Here is a 25,525-nt window from a genome sequence, read left to right as displayed (position 1 = left end):
AACCAATGGACCTCCCTCAACATCAGTGGTCTTTCAAGACCACTGACATTTACTGTGCCCTTGTTGAAATGTAAAACTGTTTCAGTTACATGAAGAATATTTATTTATTTATTGAGATACAGTGGGGAATAGGCCCTTCCAGCCCTTCGAATTGTGCTGCCCAGCACTCCCCCAATTTAACCCTAGACTAATCATGGGACAATTTGCAATGGCCAATTAATATACCGATCGGTGTGCCTTTGGATTGTGGGAGAAGACTGAAGCATCCGGAAGAAACCCACACACATGGGAAAGAATGTACAAACTTCTACAGGCAGTGGCGGGAAATGAACCCAGGTCACTGGTGCTGTAAAGAATTGTGCAGCCCTTTTAATCTGATAAGTTTCTAGTATCTGAGGAAAGGCAATAAAAACATTAATGCAAGGATTTCTAATTAGTTTTCAAGCTCTGCTGAAGCCAAAACCCATGCTGTTAATAACTTCAGGCATTACACATTTTAGTGATTTCTTGTTCTCCTCAGTAAACTGATACTCATGTTAATCAACCATTTCTTGAACTGGACATAGCCACCAATACTAAAACTCCAGCCTGCATTTTCAAAGTTATTTGCACCAGTTTAAGGTAGCACTGAAAAGACTCCTTTGCTTTTAAAATAAATCACTGTTTGATGTTGCAGTATTCACTGAGCTTGCAGACCTTTCATCATGAGTTGAAATGACATCCTCAGTGTGCAGTTGTTGGTGTTTCTCTCTGGGAATTCTTGCCGTTATATAGGCCCTCTGTTCTCTTGTCTTGGTCCTGATTAGCTACCTCTTCAGTTGACCATTGAATTCCATTGGGTCAAGTTTCTTTGGCTCTTAGGGGTTTGTAGATGGTGCCTATATCAATATGTTTGTTTACTGAATTATCGGGAGAGAACCACGCTTCTAAAAGTGCTCATGCCTACCTCATGTTTGCCTATGCCAGAACCTCCACAGTGTCCCAGTTAAAGTGGAGTCCTTCTTGGTCTTTGTGTACTAAGATCAAAGAAACGCGAGCCAAAAGAATGCAAAGATCAAATGAAATGAGGCAAGCAAATTGGGGGGGGGGGCTATATAAACACGAGCACTCCCAGAGAGACACACTAACAATTGCACACCGAGGATGTCACTCAGTTGATGATGAAACATCTGCTATCTAGTTGCCAAGCTCGGCAAACACCACAACATCAAATGCCTCAATTTGAGCTACCAATACTCACCACCACCATAAACCACTGTTCAACAGTTTGCCCAGCTCAGTGGATTAATGGACCTCTAACTGTGAATGGGTAGGAAGGGAATTAGACCACAGTATGCGATAAGAATATCACTTAACTGAAGGGTAAACTCTCACATTAACCAGCTGGACTGAAAGACACTTTTCTGCACAATTTGACATGATGTTCCTAGTAACATATATGGAAAAAGTCACAATTGCAATTTCTGGTTCATGGTTGTTTACTGGATTTTATCTGAGGTGGTCTTTAGTTTCACCAAGCTGGTAAAGGGCGGAGACCAATTTTTGCTTCTGTCTTCTTGAATTTCAGTCTGGTGCTGGGCAATTCCCCAGAGAGGAATTATATCAAGATTGCAGGTCTCAACCTCACTGTGGCATTTTGGAAATGGCAGCAGACTGTATGTCCGAGGAGTCATTATTTAGCCACATCTTAACTTACTCATGAATGAAATGAGATGAGGATGAATTTCTTTAGTCAGAGGGTGGTGAACCTTTGGAATTCATTGCCACAGAAGGCTGTAGAGGCCAGGTCATTGGGTGTATTATCCCTCTCAACCCCATTCTCCTGGCTTACAGGGAGAAGCCAGGAGAATGGGGTTGAGAGGGATAATAAATCAGCCATGATGGAATGGTGGAGAAGAGTTGATGGGCCAAATGGCTTAATTCTGCTCCTGTCTTATGGAACTTACAGAAAGGAAGCCTTTCACCAGTGTGGATTTGTGTGCAACTTTACTCCCACACCACGTGGTTGACCCCAAATAACTCTTGTATCCCCACACAGAGGTTAATTGAGGATAGCTAGCCAACACCAACAGCCTGTAAACCCATTACCTGAAAATAAAAATGAAAATCTCACACCAAAACATGAGGAAACTCCAGAGAAACTGTACAAAACTTCTGACAGCTGCTGACCACAGCATTAACTGTGACTACTGTTACACCATGGCAGCACCAATAAAAATACAACTAAGTAGCCTCCCTCTGTGTCTGGGCTCGCCCATAAAGAACCACCATCAGAGCTGCTACTAGACTGTTGAACAGGCAGACCTCTTGTCAGATAAGATGGCAAGAAAGGATATGGGCAGAAGGCAAGAGATTGGGGCTGAGGGGGAAAATGGATCAGCCATAATGAAATTCCAGATCAGATTTGACGGGCCAAATGACCTAATTCTGCTCCTATTTCTTATGATCTTCTGGACTCTTAACCCCACTATCTACTGGTTAAGATCTTGCACTTTGTTTATCCGCACTGCATTTTTTTCTGTAGCTTTTACACTTTATTCTGCATTCTGCTATTGTTTTACGTTGCTCAATGGACTGTGTAATGATCTGATCTGTATGAACACCATGCAAGGTAAGCTTTTCACTGAAAATCGATACAGGTTACAATAATAAACCAACACTAATACTAACTAAGGGAGTTAACTTAGAGGAAATACTCCTTAGTTCAGATCTAATTACATGAGGAGCAGAAAGGACTGGACAAAATATATATACCAAGATAGCCACAGATTCAAATGATCTAATATAGTTTGTTTTTGTAAAGTTTATACGAAAAGCACAAGATGATATGTGTTTCACCAGATCTGTGTAAATCTGAACAATCATCTTCGAGTTCTAACATCTTTCTGTCTCTCTTTCTTTGGGGATTTTTTTTTTACTATCTGCTTCACAGATGTCTGTGAAGAGTAAGGATTTCAGGTTGTGTACTGCATACATTCTCTGATATTAATCTGAATTGTTGAACCATTGAAAAAAGCAGACTTTTCTGAGTGTAGTGTCTGCACTTTGATGGGTACAATGATTTCTTACCACAGAAAATTTGATTCATCAGTCAGCAAAATTGCTTTAAAAACTCATCCTTTAAAATACTACACACACAGAGAAAATAGTGTTTGACATACAAAAAAAAAGGGTGGGAAGAATTTTCCTTGTATTGTTCCCAATATTTTTCACAAAAACTGATAACCGAATTACAATTTGATCTGGTAATTTAACAATAATGCATTCCCTTGTCCCGGTGAAACTCAGAATGCTTGCATTGCTTGTCAAAACTACAGATAAGATGGGCCACTCACAAATTTTAAAACATCTAAGAGGGAAAAATACTTGTCCCCTGCAGGCCAGTCCTGAAAGCTGACTGTTCCATTATACATATCCATGAATGACTCCGGACAAAATGAATTTTCTCCTTACCTTGCGCAGAAGTCATAACCTGAGACGCAGGCACAGCCACAGCTGAAGATTTTCCACGCACTTGTCCTTGATGGGCTGCCGCTGCGGAAGCCATGCTGGGCGCTCGCTGAGGCTGTGTCCCAACCACCACAACTGTCCTGTCATCCGGCTTCTGTCCATACTGCACTGGCTGGAACAACCTTGATTTGTTTTGGAGAACACAGATTAAAACCTTTAGGAACAATCCACATTGGGACATCAGTTTAGGGTTCTGGACATCAGAATGGTTTGCCTTTAAACCACTCACTCCAGGCACGGGGCTCCTCAGGCGTGGTTGGCAGCTCATCTAGGAGAAGGAAAGCTCTGATGTCCAACTTCTGCTGCCTTGCGGCTAAACCCACTCTTAGGGAAGGATTTGGGAGTAAACCCTGATGTAAAATCAGGAGATGGAGTCCCTAAAGCAGTTCAACATTGAGTTCAATGCTGACTGACAACTCCTGTGACGCTGCAGGTGCCAAACTCGATCAGTCTCTGCTGTTCTCCTGGGTTCATCAGCTGCATGGAGAAGGGGAAGCCTGCAACACAGGCAACATCCTGCTCTCCATATTGTACTGCCCTGGCTTGTGTATCACGTAGGACCTGATGAAGAGCCTTAGACAGAAATGTCGACTGTTTACTTTTTTCTATAAATGCTGCCTGAGCTGCCGAGTTCCTCAAGCATTTTGTATGTGTTGCTTTGGATTTCCAGCATCTGCAGAGTCTCCTGCATGTTTGTATTAACACATAATCCATCTGACGGCTCCAGGCAAGCACGTGAAATGCCTAAGCATAGAAGGCTATGGGCGAAGTGCTAAAAGACTGAATTGATAATGGATGAGTCAATGTGGTTATGGTGGGCTGAGTGGCTTAAATCGAGGAGAGAAAGAGCTATTGCACTTTGGTGACCAGCACAATTTGTCAGCAATATCATCTCTCCTTGATCTGGTCTCCACAGTCACCTCCATCACAGACAAAGTGCCCCACCCCCACCACTGAGCACATTTACATGGAGCGCTGCCACAAGAAAGCAATATCCATCATTAAGGACCCCACCCCATCCAGACCACACTCTCTCCACAAAACTGTATAGGTCCCACACAAACAAGTTCAGGAACAGTTATTACCCTTCAACTGTTATTACTCTTGTTGTTTAAAACCAGGAATCTCAGTCTAGGAATAAATATTAGGCCATGTGAGACTGAGACGAGGAAATTATAAATCAATAATTGAATTCCTCTTTCTCAAATTTATTGGAGTGCGCACAAGTACGGTGAAGTATGGGTACAATGAAAAACTTGCAGCAGCTTCACAGGCACACATAGAGTATATAAATTATGCACAAAATCATACCATAGATAGAAAATGCAAACCCTGGATTGCTATGTCATAAGAGTCATAGAAAAGTACAGCACAGAAACAGGCTCTTCAGCCCATCCAGTCCTTGCTGAACCATTTAAACTGCGTACTCCCATCGACCTGCACCCAGAACATAGCCCTCCATACCCCTACTACCCTTGTACCAATCCAAACTTAGCTTGAATGTTTTCAAATCAAACTCCCATGCACCACTTGTGCTGGCAGCTTGTTCCACTCTCTCAAGCTTCTCAGTGAACTTTCCCCTCATGTTCCCCTTAAACTTTTCATCTTTCTCCCTTACCCATGGCCAATTGTTGTAGTCCCATCCAACCTCAGTAAAAAAAGCCTGCCTGCATTTACCTTACCTATACCCCTCATAATTTTGTATACCTCCATCAAATCTCCTCTCAATCTTCTACGTTCCAAGGAATAAAGTCCTAACCCATTAAATCTTTCCTTCCATCTCAGGTCCTCCAATCCCGGCAACATCTTTGCCATTGATGCATCAACTTCCTTCAAAACAGACGGATAGTCATAAATATGGAGGAAATGAAGCCTTCTGTGGATATCACAAAAAAATGGTAATGAAGTAGAATGACCATGAACTTCGTGAATGGCAGAGGGGCTTGAAGGACAAGCAACCTACCCCTGCTTCTATCTCTTTCATTTCCACATTCTCTACGGCAGCATAGTGGTTAGCATAATATTTTACAGTGTCTATAAAAAGTAATCCCCTCCCCGCGAAGTTTTCATGCTTTGTTTTACAATATTGAATCACAGTGGATTTAATTTGACCTTTTTTGAGTGATCGCCTGTAAAAGGACTTTTGTGTGAAGTGAAAACAGATCTCTACAAAGTGATCTAAATTAATTACAAATATAAAACCCTAACTAATTGATTGCATAAGTATTCAACCCCCCTTTAATATGACACACCAAATCATCACTGGTGTAGCCAACTGGTTTTAGAAGTTACATAATTAGTTAAATGGAGATCTACGTGCAGTCAAGGTGTTTCAATTGATTGTAGTAAAAATACATCTGTATCTGGAAGGTCCAACTGCTGGTGAGTCAGTATCCTGGTGAAAACTACACCATGAACACAAAAGAACACTCCAAGCAACTCTGCAACTCTATGGGAAGACACTGGGGCACCTGGAGGAAACCACACAGTCACAGGGAGAATGGACAGAAACTCCTTACAGAGTACGCTGGGACTGAACTCAGAATTCTGAAATATCCCGAGCTGTGATAGCTTCATACTAACCACTACACTACTGTAATGACCAATAGTTCCAGTTTCTCAAAGCTCTCTTCCTAAATACCAAATGTAAGACTGGAGACAGCATTCCATTTGTATCTGAGCTGCTCTATAAAATTTCACACTCTGTTACTGTTTATAAAGCCAAGAACTGAACTCTGTACTCCGGAACACCCTAAGATGCAATGGTGTCATGCTATCCACCACACTACCATCGTGCCGCGTACATGTGACAAATAAAACTAATCTTTAATATTTGATGAAGAGAAAGGTGAGTTCCTGGAGTCATTTTTTAAATTTTATGTAGAGATACAACACAGTAACATGCCCTTCTGGCCCAACAAGCCCACACCGCCCAATCACATCCATGTGATCAATTAACCTCCTAACCCGAACATCTTTGGACTGTGGGAGGAAACCAGGGCACCTGGAGGAAACCCATGCAGTCACATCGAAAATGTACAAACTTCTTAAAGACAGCAGCAGAATTGAACTCAGATCACTGGTGCTGTAACATTGTTATACTTGCTATTGTGCCTCCCCACCAAAATGTTTGCTTTGTGTAAACTATCAGCAACATTTCCTATGATAAAACAAATGATGATACCACCAAATTGTACTTAATTGACTGTGACACCTAGGTCAGGAAAGACAGAATTACATAATCGTGTTTGGCTTTCCCTTTGCTGATGCCCGAGAAAGCAGTGTGTCTTCCCTTTTAATCTCAGTCTGACTAAACAACACCATAGAAGACACAAGAAATGAAACTGCCTACAGCTGAAAACCCAAACACGTAAACTGAAACGTTAATAGCCTGCAACAAAGAGTTGAGATTAAAATTAAAGTCTAGCTTATGTATTTTTAGAATCAGTGTCAATGATGCCAATATATAAATAACCTGTTTGATATAAGTTACAAGAAGACTAAGCAGTTTGAAAATAAAACTCAAAAGCTCATAGTGTTACTTCAGGCACCGAGGAGTTGACCATGGCTAACTCCGTAGTTATGATCCATCTCCGGTTTCTGGCCATTCCTTTTTTGTTGCTATTTTGGGTGACTTCGAATCGGAATGGCCTACAGATAATGAGCATCAAGCTGAACTGAATATGCCTGGACTCATTTCATTTTTCTCTTTTTCAGTTTTTTGGGTGCTGTTTGCATGATTAGCATTTTTTTGCATGTGTGGGGGATGGGGTTTGATGTTTTTCTTTTGAACAGGCTCCATGGTTTTTCTTTGTTTCGTGGTTGTCTGTGGGAAGATAAATCTCAAGGTTGTATACTGCCTAACAAATGTTCTTTGATCTCTGAATCTTTAATGGATCAAAAAAGTAACTATGAAGGTTCAGGGGAGCGGTTATGATGTGTGGGGTGGGGGTTCGGGGTATCTGCTGAGGACAGGTGCCTTATCAATCCTCACTAACACATCAGCCAATCACGTCCCTTGGAAAATTACATGATTTTTGCCAGTGCATCTCTACTATTCCAAAATTATTATATTAATTACAAATTTTATATATGAAATTAAAATTGGAAATAAAAAGCTATGAAATAACTGGAATGTTGCAAAAAAAGCACATACACACATCTGGTTCATTTATGTCAATGGGGAAAGGCTCTCCGTTGGTCAGGGTTGACCACGATATGGCACCCTAGCTATCTACATACATGGAGCGGCACAGCAGTGTAGTGGTTAGCACAATGCTTTACAGCACAGGCTTTAAAGCACTCAGGTTCAATTTCCGCCCTTGTTAGGAACTCGTACATTCTTCCCATGACCATGTGGATTTCCTGCAGGATCTCCAGTTTCCTCTCACCATCCAAATATGTACTGGTTGGAAGCATAACTGGTCACTGAAATTTTCCTGTGATTAGGCCAGGATTAAATCGGGGGATTGCGAGGCGGCACAGACCGAAGGCCCAGAAGGGCCTATTCTTCGCTGCATCTCAATTTATACACAAGCTGCACAGTACGATATAGAGAGCAAGCTGTTGCCCAAGCAGCAGGCTCACCCCCTCCACGCAGCTGATGGATCCAAAGGAATGGCAGAGACCGATACAGTTTGGCACCAGCAGCATTGCAGGAGTTGTTGATCAGCACTGAACTCAACTTAGGACTGCCATAGGGACTCCAACTCTGGATTTTACCTTGGGATTTACTCCCGAGGCCTTCCCCCATGAGTGGGTATAGCCACAAGACAGTGGAGGTTTGAGATCAGAGTTTTTCTTCTCCTAGATGAGCTGATAATCACAGCTGACAAGCCCCGTCTGCTCAATGGAACTGTTTTTAAGGCGCAAGTAACCCTCCTTTCCCCTTCTCCTGTCAGAAGTGGTTCCACTAGGCTTAGCAGTCAAGCTACAAGTGAAGGCCTGGAACTGGTTGTCAGAGACTATTTGAGATGGATGCCATTGGGAACATTTAAGCAGTAGTAGGAGCTTTAACCTGTCCCGGCTATAACAAACTTAAGGAACCCATTCAGGAAAGGGTATCATCCGGGTTTACACCTGAAATGGACCAGATCATTATTCATCCACATCTAGTATTTATCATACAAACCTTCCCACTTGAGGTGCAAATTAATAAAAGGGAAATTAATAAAGTGTTAGAAAACTTTATCTTCTTTGCTGTAAGAGATAAAGTACACATGATATCTGCCAGAGTAGCTCAAACAAATTGAATTAAAACATCTTACAAGCCTGGACTTGCTTCAATGAAATATTTGAATCCACCTTGAAAACAGTAATAGAACACAAGACAGTACAGCAAAGGAATAGGCTCTTCGATGTCATGCTGAGCAAAGTTGTACCCAAAGGAATTAATCCCTTCTGTCCCTCCATTTCCTGCACATTCACATGCCTATCTAAGAGCCTCATGAAAGCCTCTACCACCCCCCCAGATTGCACATTCCACATACCCACCACTTTGTCTTCCATGGTGTTGTCCAGTTACATTGATATCAAAAGGGCAGATACAATGATGCGGTCAAGCATCAGCTGAGGAAAAGCTGACTATGATTCTGTAAAACCACAAACACCAGATACTGGAAACCCAGAGCAACACACACACAATGCTGGAGGAACTCAGACAAACCAAGGGAAATGAAGAAACTGTTGATATTTGGGGCCAAGAGCCTTCATCAGGACTGGAAGTGAAAGAGGCAGAAACCAAATAAGGTGGGGAACAGGGGAAGAGTTCTAACTTGCAAGTGGCAGACAGGACCAGGTGAAGAGAATGGTGGATGGGTGGGAAAGAGAGGATGAAGACAGCAGCTGGGAGGGGATGAATGGAAGAGGTAAGGGACTGAAGAAAGGATCTAATAGGAAAGGACAGTGGACCATGGAAGAAAAAGGAAGAAGGGCACCAGTGGAAGGTGATGGGCAGGTGAGAAGACAAGAAGCTGTTTCTGAAACTGGTGGTGTGGAACATCAGGTTTCCGTAGCTCCAACTCCGATGGAGGCAGTGAGAAGACAGCATGACCCAGATGGTTGGGGGTCTTTGATTAGATGTTCTTCTTGAGGTAGCACTTCCTATTGATGCTCCTTTAACGCTATACCTAATTACATAGAGTTGTTTCAGCCATTGCAACTCTGCCAAGTTTCCTCAGTTCTTGGTGTTCACTGGGAGGGTGGATGGACACACCCCCAGCTGTGGTCACAAGATCCACATGCCTACTTGCTAATCAAATAGAAAAGCCAGAACTGAACACATAATGCCACCTTTCCTGGCCTCGCTATCACAGTCAAAAATTTGCTTCATACATCTCCTTTGAACTTACCCCCTCTCCTTTTAAATGCATGCCCTCTAGTGTTAGGCATTTCAACCCTGAGAAAAATAAATCTTTTATTTATTCAGCGATACAGTGCGATGAAGGCCCTTCAAGCCATACCGTGCAACCCCCGACAAATCTGATTAACCCTAACCTAACCAGGGGACAATTAACAATGACCAATAAACCTACCCAGTAGGTCTTTGGACTGTGGGAGAAAACTGGAGCATCTGGAGAAAACCTACGGGACGGATGTTACAGACCCCTTACTGAACTGCACCAGAACTGAACTCTGAAACACCCTGAGCTGTAGTTGCATCGCACTGACTGCTTTTGTGAATATGTCCCTTCAAAAGCAGTGCTTTGAACTAATTTTCTGAACTCACTGCCTGCATGTTACTCAGAGTTACCTCACTGCAACAGTGCACCATGCAGAGGGTCCCATTACAACAGAAGAGTACCTACTTGCTGACTTTCACTTTAACAGGTCTGGGTCTTGGTGGAAGATCCGGCGAGTTGTAGATTTCCTCAATAAGTTTTCTTGTCACCTTCCGCTTGGGCATGACTGTCTCAGTCTCGTGTCGAGAGAGCTTATTTTCAATTCCCACTAGATTGAAGGCAGACAAGTCTACATTCTAAAGATAAAAGTGCAATTTATTTTTTTTTTTAAATGAAATCTACTGATAACCTCGGGGAAAAGAATGGAAATAAAATAATTTGAGCACTTACTTTCCAAGGATCATATTCAAGTGTTTTCAGCACTAGAGATGAAATGGAGTACTGCAGAGCTTTGCAAACATACGCCGAACGGACCGCCCTGGGACACTTCAGGTTGGGGTGATTACATATCCTCCGCAGCTGCATTAGGAGATTGAGGACACTAACAAAATGGCGAGACCGCAGGGCTTCCGCTGTGCTGTTGGTCAGGCAAAGTTTAGATTTACAGTCATGCAATGAGACGCTATTGATCCAAAACAGAAAAGCAGTCAAATTCCTCAACTAACATTGTTATATGTAGCTACTCTGGTGACCAGCTCACCTGCACTCTTGAAATATCAGGAGATACAAATAGCTCAAAGTTCAAAGTATGTATACATTATACAACCTTGAGATGCATCTCCTAACAGGCAGCTACAAAAAAAAAAGAAACCCAAAAGAACCCTTTTAAAAAAAGACAGTCAAACACCCAATGTTCGACAAAAAAAACAAATCATGCACGTAGACACAAGCAAATATCATTCTGAACTGAAGTCCACAAATAGAGTCCATCCACAGACCATCAGTTCAGCATAGAGCTAAGTAAATGTTGCAGAGTAACAAGTAGTGAGCTGAACCGGCCTGTCCCTCACCTCGGGCCCCGACTCCCTGACCTTTTCAATCTGGCCCAGCATCTAAATCGTCATCCAAACATTGGGTTCAGTCGCTTTGATGCACTCTGACGCCTGAACCCTGCTACCTTGATTCGGTCTGTACCTTTATGATTCAGCCTGGTACTAAATCAATCAAGCCTCGGGTTTTCCTTGCCCTCGGCGATGGGCAGGCTACTTCACCTCGGTTCTGCCCACATCAAATTGCCTCCAAGTCCAAAGGGGAGGTACGGGCTATTATTTGCGAAGATCATTTAGCAGAAAGAGAGATTAACAAAGTACTTAGTTGCCTTCTTTGTTTCATTGGCCACTAGCCGGAAGTTTCTGAGATTCGCTGGCGCCATCTTAAACCCAAGTTATAGATGCAAATCCAAAGTAAATTTTGAGAAAAAGCAAAGCTAGTTATTACTCACAACCTCAAACTTGGCAGGTGTTCACGGAGTAAAGTGGATTCTGGTTAATTGGGACACATCGGGACCAGTACATTTTGGCTCAATTAAGTGGTTGCACTGATTAACCGAAGTTTCATGGAAATAGTTAAAAAGGTATAAAAAACACTCAAACTACCGTTTAACTGAGTAAGAAATTATGTATTTAAATGAAATATAGAACAAATTAGAACACTATCAATACTATACAGTACTATAAAACTGTATATACATTTTTAATAGTTTTCAACGGAGGAGTTCACCAGTGTATGCAATGAACAAAATCAGTGCAGACACCTAGTGCACATAATGGACTGCCTTCATACAATGCTATAAATGACTGTATCCTCCAAATATTCATTTTCATTGTAATGCTCAAGATAATAGTTGATACCTTCAAATTCAAAGTTCCTAACTTGTTCAAGTAGTGAAATCGGTTCATTTTCAATCCTAGCTGCTTCTGCCATCTTCAAGACCGAATGCTTGAAACCACAATGAGCAAAACAGTTCTGAACTGTCTAATTGCTTATTTCTCATCAACTTTTAGTGACAAAAATCACTGCTTTTTGAACATAAACACATGCAATTGATGCTATTTAAAAGCAGTTCACTCTGAGATGACAGAATGCTCTAGTTAGGTCACAGCCACAGAATTAGAATATCATTCTCCTCAGCACATTAAAGGATTTGATGCCTTTAGCGAAGTTGCAGAGGAGATCTAGGACATTGGTAGAGCTGGAGACACAGCCATAAGAGACGTTCTCCACTGAAATTGTTTGCTTTGAAATAAAAGAGACCAAGGGAAGATCATTGAGTTCTAAAAAACTATAATGTGCCTAGACTGATTAAAGCATGGAGGTCAGTAACAAAGGGGAACAGATTTCAGTTAATTGTTAGGATCAGTGGGGTCTAGCAAGAGTTATATAGGAAGGATGGTGTGGGTGCAAAGATTCACCAGTAGCAAACACTAGAGATTCTGCAGATGCTGGAAATTCAAAGCAACACACACATGCACAATGCTGGTGGAATTCAGCGGGTCAGGGAGCATCCATGGAGGGGGGAAACAGTTGGCGTTTCAGGCAGAGTTCACCCATCTTTCCAAGTGACCCATAACCTATGTAGGGTTCTCAGTAATATTAACTGCTAATTGCTAATAAGGAAATGGCTTCTCTATAGTGTTAAGATGAAATGGTTTCTCTGTAATGTTAACTGATGAGGTAAGGTTCTCTGTAGCAGCATGTTTGGGTTATAATTAGTGATAACAGGACTTGTATTCATTTGCTAACCAATGGAAGAGATGTTATTCTTTCTGTCTGTGTGAAAGCTGTTAGTTTGCACGGGCTTGGGGTTTTTCAGCGAGGAAGAACAAAGAGGAAGGATGTGCTGGACGCGCTCTGGTAGACCACCATGGTTGGTCCCAGTCGGAAGGTCGAGGAGTTCAGAGGAGATCGAATGGTGGAGAGAAGACTCCATTAATTGAGCTCCAACAGTTGTGCACGAATTGGTTGAACTCTGATAAGTTTGGGGCCTTTATCTTTTCTTTTTGTATTTGTATCTCTATTAACCACATAGTCACATTAAGATCTATAAAATGTAATCAGCTAATCGTACCTTGTGTGCGGTCTGATATTTTATGTGTGAGTTTGTACCGGGGTGCATTACACAGCATCTACGCAAACGTGACACATGGTCTGGCGGGCAGACAGGGTTTCCCCTAGACAAACATGAGTCGATAGCCCTAAGTGTTACACCTACTTTATACTCTATATACATTAACTACATTCCTCACTATCCACAACCAGACTAATTTTTGTGTCATCTATAAACTCGCTAATCAGACCATTTATCAGAATTTAACAAGTTACTGAGAATTTCATGCGACTTAATGTTCTGGACCATGAGGGACCTTGTCCACTGAAGTACGATTAAAGTTTTATTTATTTATTGAGATACAGTGAGGAACAGTCTCTTCCAGCCGAACAAGTCACACCACCCAGCAACCCACCTCTTTACCTTAGACCAACTAACCTACTAAGCAGTATGTCTTTGGAATGTGGGAGAAAACTGGGGCACAAACAGGAAGCCCATGTAGCCACGGGGAGAATGCACAAACTCCTTCCAGAGGACACCAGAATTGAACTCCAAACTCCAACACTATGAGCTGTAATAGCATTATGCTAACTGCTACACTACCATGGCGCACACAAAAAGTCAAATTCTTATTAAAACATGAAGTCATAATTAGCCCGATTTCCACATTAACACACTTGACTAATAAGTCTTCACAGTTGGTAGCCTAGTATTTGAAATCTACCCACCTCTAACACCTGAAGGTACCCTCTAAAGAGACACACAATGTTCAACGATGAGATCTTTAGAATTTCTCAACAACTACCATCAATTTCCATCTAAACACTGCATTTTATGGGAGTAAACAGAAACCTGAACCTGAAAACGCTGAAAGGATCTCTGGGTCTCCCTCCCCACTATTTGTGAGATGTACCAGGAGCATTGCAGACAAAGGGCACAAAGCATTGTTGAGGATCCCTTCCACCCATCACACAATCTCTTTGACCCACTACCATCAAGAAGGAGGTACAAGAGCATCAGGACCAAGACTGCCAGACTGGGTAACAGCTTCTTCCTTCAGGCTGTGAGACTAATGCATATCCTGCCACCACAGAGGTCTCGCCACTAGGACAGCGAGCTGTTTACTGTACTGTTTACCTGTGCTGCACACTACATTCATTTTGAATTATACTTTAGCAACTTATTTATGGTAATATTTTGATTTATGTGCTATGTGTGATATATATTTTGTGGGTACACTGTGGTTATAAATATAGTATTGTGCAAAAATCTAAGGCACACTATTTTTTTAATACAGTTTCAGATGGTATGCCCTCCACGGAGCCCTGATCTCAACATTGTCATGGCTTTTTGGGATTACCTGGAGAGATAGGAGCAAGCAAGACAGCCAAAGTCTGCAAAAGAACTGTGGCAAGTTCTTCAGGTGCTTGGAACCTACCAGTCAATTTTCTTATAAAACTGCACAATGAATCTAAGAGAATTGAGCTTTAAAGGCAAAGGGTGGGTCACACCAAATATTGATTTGATGTAGTTTTTTTTATTTACTACTCTTGATAGTAATTTTTTTGATATTTAGAAACTTTTCATTTCAATATTTTGAAAGCATCTTCGCTTTACAGATGTTTTTTGCATGTGCCCAACACTTTTGCCCAGTACTGTATGTACAGTCAGATGACAATAAACTTGAACTCTCATGGGTTCGAAATGTTCTATGCCAAGGAAGGAAGATATTGTTACATACTCATTTGAAACACAAAACTCTGCAATTTGCTCTAGCTTCTCATCAAGCCTCATTCAATCTGTAATATTTTCATTTTCCAAATAGCTATTTTTAAAGGTTAAATGATGTTGGGGGCAAAAGCTTTCTGAAGATTTAAATCAACAAACCAGGCCACTGCAAACTAGTATTGTGAAATAAAATTTCACCTGTGTCATACATCTCTAAGGTCAGGAAATGCTTATTTAAATTAATAAGCAACAGTAAAATATTTGATTAATTATTCTGTATGCGTGTGACATAAGAACACAAGGTCATAAGAAACAGGAGCAGGGGTAGGCGTCTGGCCCGTCGAGCACACTCCGCCATTCAATAAGATCATGGCTGATCTGACCATGGACTCATCTCCACCTACCTGCCTTTTCCCAATAACCCTTAATTCCCCTACTATACAAAAATTTATCCAACCTTGTCTTTAATATGTTTACTAAGGTAGCCTCCACTGCTTCACTGGGCAGAAAATTCCACAGATTCACCACTCTCTGGGAAAAGCAGTTCCTCCTCATCCCTGTCCTAAATCTACTCCCCCAAATCTTGAGCTATGCCCCTAGTTCTCGTCTCACCTACCAGTGGAAACAACTTTCCTCTCTCTGTCCTATCTATCCCTTTCATAATTTTAAATGTTTCTAGAAGATCTCATTTCATCCTTTTGAATTCCAGTGAGTAAAGTCCCAGGCGACTCAATCTCTCATAGTCTGATCCCCTCATCTCTGGAATCAACCTGCTGAACATCCTCTGCACCACCTCCAAAGCCAGTATATCCTTCCTCTAGTAAGGCGAACAAAACTGCAAACAGTACTCCAGGCGTGGCCTCACCAGTATCCTGTACAGTTGCAACAAAACCTCCCTGCTCTTAAATTCAATTCCTCTAGCAATGAAGGCCAACATTCCATTTGCGTTTTTGATAGCCTGCTGCACCTGCAAACTAGCCTTTTGTGATTCATACACAAACACTCCCAAGTCCCTCTGCACAGCAGCATGCTGTAATCTTTTACTATTTAAATAATTTTACTTTTACTATATAAATAAACGATATTCCAATTTTCCTCACATTTACCAACATTGTACTCCATCTGCCAAACCCTTGCCCACTCACTTAATCTATCTATATCTATCTGCCAACTCTCCATATTCTCTGCACAATTTGCTTTTCCACTCAATTTAGTGTCATCAGCTACACACTACACACTGTCCCTTCTTCCAGATCATTAACGTATATCATGAACAGCTGTGGGCCCAGCACCAACCTCTGTGGCACACCACTCACCACTAACTGCCAACCAGAGAAACACCCATGTATCCTAACTCTCCGTTTTCTATTAGTTAACCAATTCTATCCATGCTAATACATCACCCCCATCTCCATGCATACTTATCTTATGGATAAGTCTTTTATGTGGCACCTTTTCAAGCACCTTGTGGAAATCCAAGTAAATAACATCCATCTGTTCGTGCTTGTTATATCCTCAAAGAACTCCACTACGTTTGTTAAACAGGACCTGCCTCTGCTGAATCCATGCTGCATCTGCATGATGGATCCAATTCTTTCCAGATGTCTTGCTATTTCTTCTTTAATGATAGCTTCAAGCATTTTCTCAACTACAGATATTAAACTAACTGGCCTATAGACACCTGCCTTTTGCCTACATCCATCTTTGAACAGTGGCATGACATTCGCCTTCTTCCAATCTGCTGGGACCTCCCCAGAGTCCAGAGAATTTGGGTAAATTATCACCAAAGCCTCTACTATAACCTCTGCCATTTCTTTCAGTACCATCAGGACCAGGGGACCTGTCTATCTTTAGGCCCACAAGTTTGCTTAGCACTACCTCTTTAGCAAGACAAAGGTGTTGTACCCTGATTTCAATTTATTTTCAATGAAATCAGGGTATAACATCAAGGCAGAATTCAAGAAATTAAGTTCAGGAATGAAAGTCAATTTTGAAGTTCAGCAAACTGCCCCATTTTTCTGCTCACAAGTTGGAAATGTGTTTTACTAATTCAATGAAAGCACGAACACTTCATTAGGAATATCCTAGCTCCACTTGGAACTTCTGCAGCCTGTGTGGTCTTCAAAATCCTTCCCAGTACAGGGTTTAATAACCCCAAAATCATAGGAAAAGTTCATAAAACACTTCACATGGAATATTAAACTTTATGGTCTTTACATAACATTGTACAGAAGATACTGAGTGCAGGAATACTAATCCAAAGAGACAAAGGCTTTACTCTCCAATACCATCTGTTGTATTTTATGGCTCTTGTTTGTAAAAAGCTGGAGGACCACCAGGATCTCCCTCCTCCTGTATTTGTGCCATTTATAGGGAGTGCTGCAGACAAAGGGTCCAAAGCATTGTTGAGGATCCCTACCACCCATCCCACAATCTCTTTGACCTACTACCATCAAGGAGGTACAAGAGCATCAGGACCAAGACTGCCAGACTGGGTAACAGCTTCTTCCTTCAGGCTGTGAGACTAATGAATACCCTGCCACCACCGAGATCTCATCACTAGGACAGCAAGCTGTTTATTGTACAGTTTACCCTGTGCTGTGCACTACATGCATTCTGAATTATATTTTCTTAACTTACTTAGGGTAATAATTTGGTTTATGTTCCGTGTGTGACGTATGTTTTGTGGGTGCACTGTCGTCCAGAGGTTCCTTAAATTTATCATAGATGAGGAAGGTAATGGGAATAAGCACCAACTACCTATTAAATGCTCCCAATGGTGTGCAGCTCAAATAACCTTTGACAATCAAGTCCAGCTCCTGGCCTTAATGTGTCCCTTAGCTACTAAGCTTGGTAGAACCATTCTACTGACAGGAGAAGCAGCAAAGGCAGGTTACTGGTGCCGTAAAATCAGTCACTTCAGACAGCTGGAGCTTGTCAGCTCACCTAGGAGAAGGTAAACTCTGATCTCAAACCTCCACTGCCTTGTGGCTATACCCTCATGGGGAAGGCTTCGAGAGTGACCGGCAAGGAAAAATCCAGAGCTGGAGTTCTTAAGACAGTGTTATGTTCAGTTCAAAGCTGACTGGCAACCCCTGTGCCGCCACCGGTGCCAAACTGTTATCGGTCTCTGTCGTTTCTTTGGATTTATTGGCTGTGCGGATGGCGGGGGCCTGTAGCATAGGCAACAGCTTAATTGTACTACCCTGGCTTGCGTATCATGTAGACACATAGTCACCTAGGATGCAACACCCAAGGTCAACCCTGACCAACAGAGGGCTTCACTGTGGTTTCATTTGGTTGTATAGAGGTACAGTCAGATGTCAATGTAGGCCGAAGGCCCTGTACTGTGCTGTATGTTTTCTATGTTTCTATAAACTTGAACCTAATTTTAACTTAATATCTATAGTTCTTATTTTCTTCTGAAAGAGAGCAATGTACCCACTGAAAAAAATTGCTAAGATCTCTTGACCATTACTCATATAAAAAGATAAGTCTTAACAACCACTGAGCATGAAACACAGTTGCAGGAAAGCAGCATCCATCATCAGGGTCCCCCACCACTTAGATCATGCTCTCTTCTCACTGCTGCCCTAAGAAGAAGGTACAAGAGCCTCAGGACTAGCACCACCAGGTTCAGGAACAGATACTACCCCTCAACCATCAGGCTCATGAACCAGAGGGGATAACTTCACTCAACTTCACTTGCCCCATCATTGAAATGTTCCCGTAACCTATGGACTCACTTTCAAGGACTCTTCATCTCATGTTCTTGATTTTTATTGCTAATTTATTTGTTTCTTCTTTTAGTATTTACACTTCGTTGTCTTCTGGTTGAATGCCCTAGCTAGGTGGACCGTTAGTTATTATTCTATAGATTTATTGAGAATGCCCACAAAAAATGAATCCCATGGTTGTATATGGTGACATATTTGCATGTACTTTGATAATAAAATTTACTTTGAACTTTGAACTGTCCTTGATCCAGTTTGAGGATAGACCACACAGGTTTTCTTTCCCCAATGGTCTATCATTAAATGCAACCTGGTTTACTCTAATGCCAGAAAGATAACAGGTTCATTTTCACTGTTCTGCATTAAAATATCCCATCACGGCTACCTGGCTAATACATTATGATAGTGTGCGATGAATCCTGTATGTAGAACTCTCCCCATTCCTATAAACTCTGAACGGGTGCACATGCAGGGTAGATGCTAGACAATCCACAAAGCTGGGCTCTCACTATCTATAAATGCATATGGACAGAACATCCAATTAGAAATGTAGCCCTACTTCTTGAGAGTTCCACATAAAAATACTTTTGTATCAAAGTCAAAATGCTACAAATGAGCCCAGAGTTTGACTTGCAAATTCAATACAAAACAAGGACCATTTTGCAATCAATTTCTATCGCATCTCATGGAAGTTATTGCTTACCTAGAGTGGAACATGACATCCTCGTACATGATCTTCTGCCTCTTTGACAAGCAGCATTTCAGAATGTGCTCATATTTCTTTGGCAGCTGTTTCTCCACATCTCGCTTTGATCGCCGCAAGATGAATGGCTGAATCATCTAAAGTTAAAGATCACAGTGCTTGTAAACCCTGCTTGTAATATCTTACTCTTTACCATTAAAATAGAAAGTCAAGAGGTTATGTTGCAACATTATAGAACTCTGGTTAGGCCGCACCTAGAGTATCTGGAGTATCAGACCCGACGCAGACTGGGAGACCGTTTCACTGAACACCTACGCTCTGTCCGCCAGAGAAAGCAGGATCTCCCAGTGGCCACACATTTTAATTCCACATCCCATTCCCATTCTGATATGTCTATCCACAGCCTCCTCTACTGTCAAGATGAAGCCACACTCAGGTTGGAGGAACAACACCTTATATTCCATCGGGTAGCCTCCAACCTGATGGCATGAACACCGACTTCCCTAACTTCCGTTAATGCCCCTCCTCCCATTCTAACCCCATCCCTCCCTCCCTTTCTTTCTTTATGCATGTATTTATTTATTTATTTACTTTCTTTCTCCTTTTTTCTCTCTCTCTGTCCCTCTCACAATTATTCCATCTTCCTCTGGCGCTCCCCTCCCCCTTTCTTTCTCCCTAAGCCTCCCGTCCCATGATCCTCTCTCTTCTCCAGCCTTGTATCCCTTTTGCCAATCAACTTTCCAGCTCTTAGCTCTAACCCTCCCCCTCCTGTCTTCTCCTATCATTTCGGATCTCCCCCTCCCACTTTCAAATCTCTTACTATCTCTTCTTTCAGTTAGTCCTGACAAAGGGTCTTGGCCTGAAACGTCGACTGTGCTTCTTCCTATGGATGCTGTCTGGCCTGCTGCATTCCACCAGCATTTTGTGTATGTTGCTTGAACTTGCAGCACCTGCTGATTTCCTCATGTCTGGAGTATTGTGTACTGTTCTGGTCGCCCCACTATAGGAAGGATGTTGAGGTTTTGGAGAGGGTGCAGGCGAGGTTTACCAGGATGCTGCCTTGTTTAGAGGGCATGTGTTAATGCAAGAAGCTGGACAAACTTGGGTTGGTTTTCTCTGGAGTGGAGGCGGCTGAGGGGAGATCTGATAAGGGTTCATAAGATTATGAGAGGCATAGATAGAGTAGACAGAGAGTATCTGTTTCCCAGGGTTGAAATGTCTAGTACCAGAAGGCATGGATTGAAGGAGAAAGTGGGTAGGTTCAGGGGGGATATGAGGGGTAAGTTTTTTACTCAGAGAGTGGTGGATGCCTGGAATGCGCTGCCTGGTCTGGTGGTGGAGGCAAATACATTAGAGGCTTTTAAGAGATGTTTAAATAGGCACATGGATGCAAGGGAAATGGAGGGATATAGATGGTACTTTCCACTGATTATACATGACACGGTTTTACCTCTCTACGATTATTTTGTTCTCATTTAGATTAGATTATGAAAACACAGAGACCTCTTTTATTGTCATTTAGTAATGCATGCATTAAGAAATGATACAATATTTCCTCCGGTGTGATATCACAAAACACAGGACAGACCAAGACTGAAAAAACTGACAAAACCACATAATTATAACATATAGTTACAACAGCGCAACAATACCATAACGATGAAGAAGTCCATGAGCACAGTAAAAGTTCAAAGTCTCTCAAATGTCCCACAAATCATGCATTTACACTTGTGCGCTGGAAATGACATTAAATAACTTTGACTCCTGAATTGTTGTGTGCCAGTAGACTTGGCTTCTCCAGTGGTAAAGAAACTAGCTCGACCCATTAGAGCTGCTGTGCAATGCAGTTTTTATTGACTATGGTAAAGGTGTATATTCCCTCCTGACTCCTAATGCAGCTCTGCACCGTGTTCCAGAAAGTAGAGATGGCAGCTGAATGTTCTCACATCGGCTGAAGCTTCAGGATCTTCCTCCAACAAACCAAATATCCCACACACCCGCTTCTACATCCTTCAACTTGCTTAAAATAAAAACACATACACACTTACCCTGTGCATTCTTATTACTAATTTGTGGCAATAGTCTTGATTTTCATCTGTGCCAACTTTCACAGGGAAATCCAGGTAAGATCTGGTAATTCCAGGCAGCAGGAAGTGCATCATGGTCCATAGCTCCATTGGGGTATTTTGTAAAGGAGTTCCAATCAAAAGCAAGCGCTGTTGACTAGAATAAAAAAAAATTCTGTTGAAGAAACAATCCTTTGTACTCCCATACCAAAGTTTTTATAAAACCAGAATGAAATCCAATTGATAAACACGAGAAAGTCTGCAAATGCTGGAAATCTGGAGCAACTCACACAAAATGCTGGAGGAATTCAGTAGGTCAGGCAGTATCTATGGGAAAAAAAGTAAACTGGTGAAGTTTCAGGTCAAGATCCTTCATTAGGACTGGAAAGGAAGGTGCAGAAGCCAGAATAAGAAAGTGTGTCGGGGGGGGGAGGGAAGAGGGTGGAGTACAAACTGACAGGTGATAGGTGAGACCAAGGGAGGGGGAAGGTGGGTATAGATGGGGGGGCGGGTTAAGTTGGGAGGTGATGGGTGAAAGAAGCAAAAGGCTTAAGGAAGAGAAATCTGATAGGAGAGAAGAACAGAGCATGGGAGAAAGGGAAGGATAAGGGGAACAACAAGGATGTAATGCTGAGGCTGCATAAGGCAGTGGTGAGGCCTTACTTAAGAGTACTGTGAGCAGGTTTAGGCCCCTTATTTAAGAAAGGGTTCAGAGGAGGTTCACAAGAATGATTCCAAGAATGAAAGCCTCATCATATAAACATTGATTGAAGGCTCTGGGCCTGTACCAGCTGGAGTTTAGAGGAATGAGGGGAATCTTACTGAAACCTATTGAATGTTGAAAAGGCCTTGATAGAGTGGATGTGGAAAGTATGTTTCATTTGCTGGGGGAGTCTTGGACTCGAGGGCACAGTCTCAGAATAGAGGGACATCCATTTAGAACAGAGATGAGGAGGAATTTCTTTAGCCAAAGGGTGATGAATCTATGGAATTCGTTGCCACAGGCAGCTGTGGAGGCCAAGTCACTGGGTGCATTTAAGGCGGAGGTTGATAAGTTCTTGAATAGTCAGGGTGTGAAAGGATATTAGGAGAAGCCAGGAGAATGGGATTGAGAAGGAAATGGATCAGCCATAGTGAAATGGGGTAAATAGCCTATTTCTGGCCCCATGTCATATGATCTTATGGTGATGGTCAGAGGAGAAGAAGGTGTGAGAGGCCACTCAGGTGTACCTCAGGCTACTCACCTTCAGTGGATTATGTAGAACTTGAGCCACTGGAACTAAATAACATCCTAAACTATACCAGCTTAAAGAACTACAAAAACTGTAAGATCAGTGTATAAATTTTAAAAAACAGATTTAAAAACGCTCAAACTATCTACCATCAAAGGAGTTTATCTAATTTACTCACACAATTGAACCCATATAGACCTACAAATGGTCTGATCAATCTACGTACAATGGGAGCATAGGAGAAAAAAGGGAAATTTCATAGAGATTTGGCGAGTGAACACACACCAGTCTTCATACAGAGATCAGAAGTGGAGAGAGTGAGCAATTTCAAGTTCCTCAGTGTCAATATGCTAAGCCAGACTCAACATACCGATGCAGCTATGAAGAAGGCAAGACTGCAACTATATTTCACAGGGATTTTGAGAAGATTACTAGGTCACCTAAGATTCTCGCAAATTTCGACAGAAATCCATAGAGAGCATTTTAACTGGAAGCATCACCATCTGCTTTGGGGAGGCTACTGAACAGGACCGAAGTAAGCTGCAGAGAGCTGTAAATCTAGTCAGCTCCATCTTGGGCACTAGACTCCCTAGTATCCAGGACATCTTCAAAGAATGATGCCTCAAAAAGGTGGCATCCATCATTAAGGACCCTCATCATCCAGGACATGCCCTGTTCTCATTGCTACCATCAGGAAGGAGATACAGAAGCCTGAAGGCACACACTCAACAATTCGGAAACAGCTTCTTCCCCTCTGCCATCTGAGTTCTGAATGTACATTGAATGCATGAACACTATCTCACTACTTTTTTAAATTTTTTTTTGGCATTACTTTTTTAATTTAACAATTTAATATATATATTTACTGTTGTAATGCCCTGGTTAAGCTTTCTACTGCTGTGCTGTGAGGTAGTTTATTTTAGCAGTTTTCTGTAAAAGCAGTGTGCTATGCTGGAAAGAGTGTTTTGGCTTCAGCTAACTTCGGAATCTGTGTCAACCGGTCAGGACTGGGGGATGTGAGAGAAAGTTCTAGAGTGTTTCTGAAGGGCAGTAGTCTGGTCTGGGGCCTTTTGGTAAGAGCTGCAGTGCAGAGCACAAGGGAAGATGCCGCAGAATGCCATTGAAAGGAGAGCTTTGTGCGGCTGAATGACCTCAAGGAGAAAGAGCCAGTTCTCCTGACAGCCAGCTCATTGGAGATGGTCTTCGGGGGAAGTTTGGATTGTGATTGCGGCAGGTGCTTTCACGCAGACTGTACATCCAGCACGCGAGTAGAGAGATACACCCCCAACTACTCCAGAATGAGTGCCAAAGTTTGCGTGCACATTGGACTGGTTTAACTGTAATGGGCCCTTTTATTTTTCTTTTCTTTTTCTAACTGTTTGTTAAAGTTGAAAATTTGGTAAATTTGCTTTCTTTACAATTTTATGCTGGTGTGTGATCTGTCATTTCTGCGCTACCCATAACTCTGTATGGGCAGTATTTACACAACATTCGCTCAAATCGAGAATATCGTGGCATTCCTGCTTGGTTGAACCCCCAATCCTACCAACCCAACCCTAGACAGATATTGTTTATGAAATGAGTCACGTGGCCGTCAGCAGAGTTAGCTGTATAAGTTGGTGTATGAGCTCTGGTGAGAGGGTTACACTGTAATTCAGTTTCTCTCTCTCTCTCTCTCTATAAGATCATGTATTGCATTGACCTGCAGCCGCAAAGTTATCAAAGTTCACAACATATGCTGGTGATATTAAACCTGATTCTTAAGTATATAAAATTATGAGGGGCATAGATTGGGCAAATGCATGCAGGCTTTTTCCACTGAGTTGGGTGAAATTAGAACTAGAGAACATAGATCAAGGATGAAAGGAGATATATTTAAGAGGAAACCTGAGAGGGAACTACTTCACTCAGAGGCTGGTGCGAGTGTGGAATGAGCTGCCAGAGGAAACAGTGGATGTGGGTTCAAGTGCAATATTTAAGAGATGCTTAGACAGGTACATGGATGGGAGGGGTATGCAGGGCTATGGTCCAGGTGTGACTCAATGGGACTAGGCAGAATAACAGTTTGGCACAGATTAGATGGGTCTATGGGCCTGTTTTTGTGCTGTGCTGTTCCATGACACTACAAAGAACCTCTCCTACAATCCACTCTCCTCTCCTATCAGATTCTTCCTTCTCCAGCCCTTGACCTTTCCCACCCACCAGCTGGTTTCTTTCCCCTCCACCCACCTTTATCTTCCCCATTCCTTCTCAGCCCTGAAGAAGGGTTTTGGCCCGAAATACAACTGTTTATTCTTTTCCCTCCAGCGTTTTGTGTGTGTTGCTCTGGATTTCTCGTGTTTGTTACCAAGTTAATTTATCTGAAACACCACCATAACATATTCCTGCCCAGAATAGTTTACATTATTGTTACTTTCAGAGGTAACAACTTGCGGACATGTCACCAGAAGTGCATTTTTTTTTACATTTAAACTTGACTGCAATCATAGCAATGGGCTGAACTTAGATTATGGTGCATTGAGCACATGATCCAGACCTCTTGAGATTGAAGAGGGCCTCCCAGTGCCGCTCAGTCGTGTTTCTAAGCTGCTGGACCTCGTCTAGGATCAGGTACTTCCATCGCTTCCTCCGGAAAGCCTGCATGTCCTTCAGGAGCAGCTTATACGAGGTGATGCACACATGGAAGGAGTTGGGCTCTGTCCAACACTGCAAACAAGAGATTTATAACAGGCTAAGTGGGCTTCCGTTTTTTAATTTGTTTTCATCCTGCAGATATTAAAAACATACAAAATGAAGAGCAGGACATCCCTCATCCTTCTTCACTCC

At 42.2% G+C, this 25,525-nt stretch overlaps 1 protein-coding gene across 11 annotated transcripts in view; it reads right to left on the bottom strand.

The window, feature by feature from the left end:
* The window catches only part of ep400 (E1A binding protein p400), a 244,722-nt gene that overhangs the window by 108,932 nt on the left and 110,265 nt on the right, over nt 1–25,525 (bottom strand). For all 11 annotated transcript variants that reach the window (XM_072240806.1, XM_072240814.1, XM_072240809.1 and 8 more), the window contains 6 exons: nt 25,236–25,405; nt 21,450–21,624; nt 19,402–19,538; nt 10,581–10,767; nt 10,317–10,486; nt 3,454–3,632 (listed from right to left, as the gene is read on the bottom strand). In XM_072240806.1, the coding sequence (XP_072096907.1) occupies nt 3,454–3,632; nt 10,317–10,486; nt 10,581–10,767; nt 19,402–19,538; nt 21,450–21,624; nt 25,236–25,405 (1,018 nt within the window). The remainder of the gene's footprint in view (nt 1–3,453; nt 3,633–10,316; nt 10,487–10,580; nt 10,768–19,401; nt 19,539–21,449; nt 21,625–25,235; nt 25,406–25,525) is intronic.

This window comes from Mobula birostris, chromosome 22 (assembly GCF_030028105.1).
Source record: "Mobula birostris isolate sMobBir1 chromosome 22, sMobBir1.hap1, whole genome shotgun sequence".
NCBI classification, from domain to species: domain Eukaryota; kingdom Metazoa; phylum Chordata; class Chondrichthyes; order Myliobatiformes; family Myliobatidae; genus Mobula; species Mobula birostris.
The sequence above is the reverse complement of the archived record's forward strand: the minus strand, read 5'-3'. Positions and strand labels throughout refer to the sequence as shown.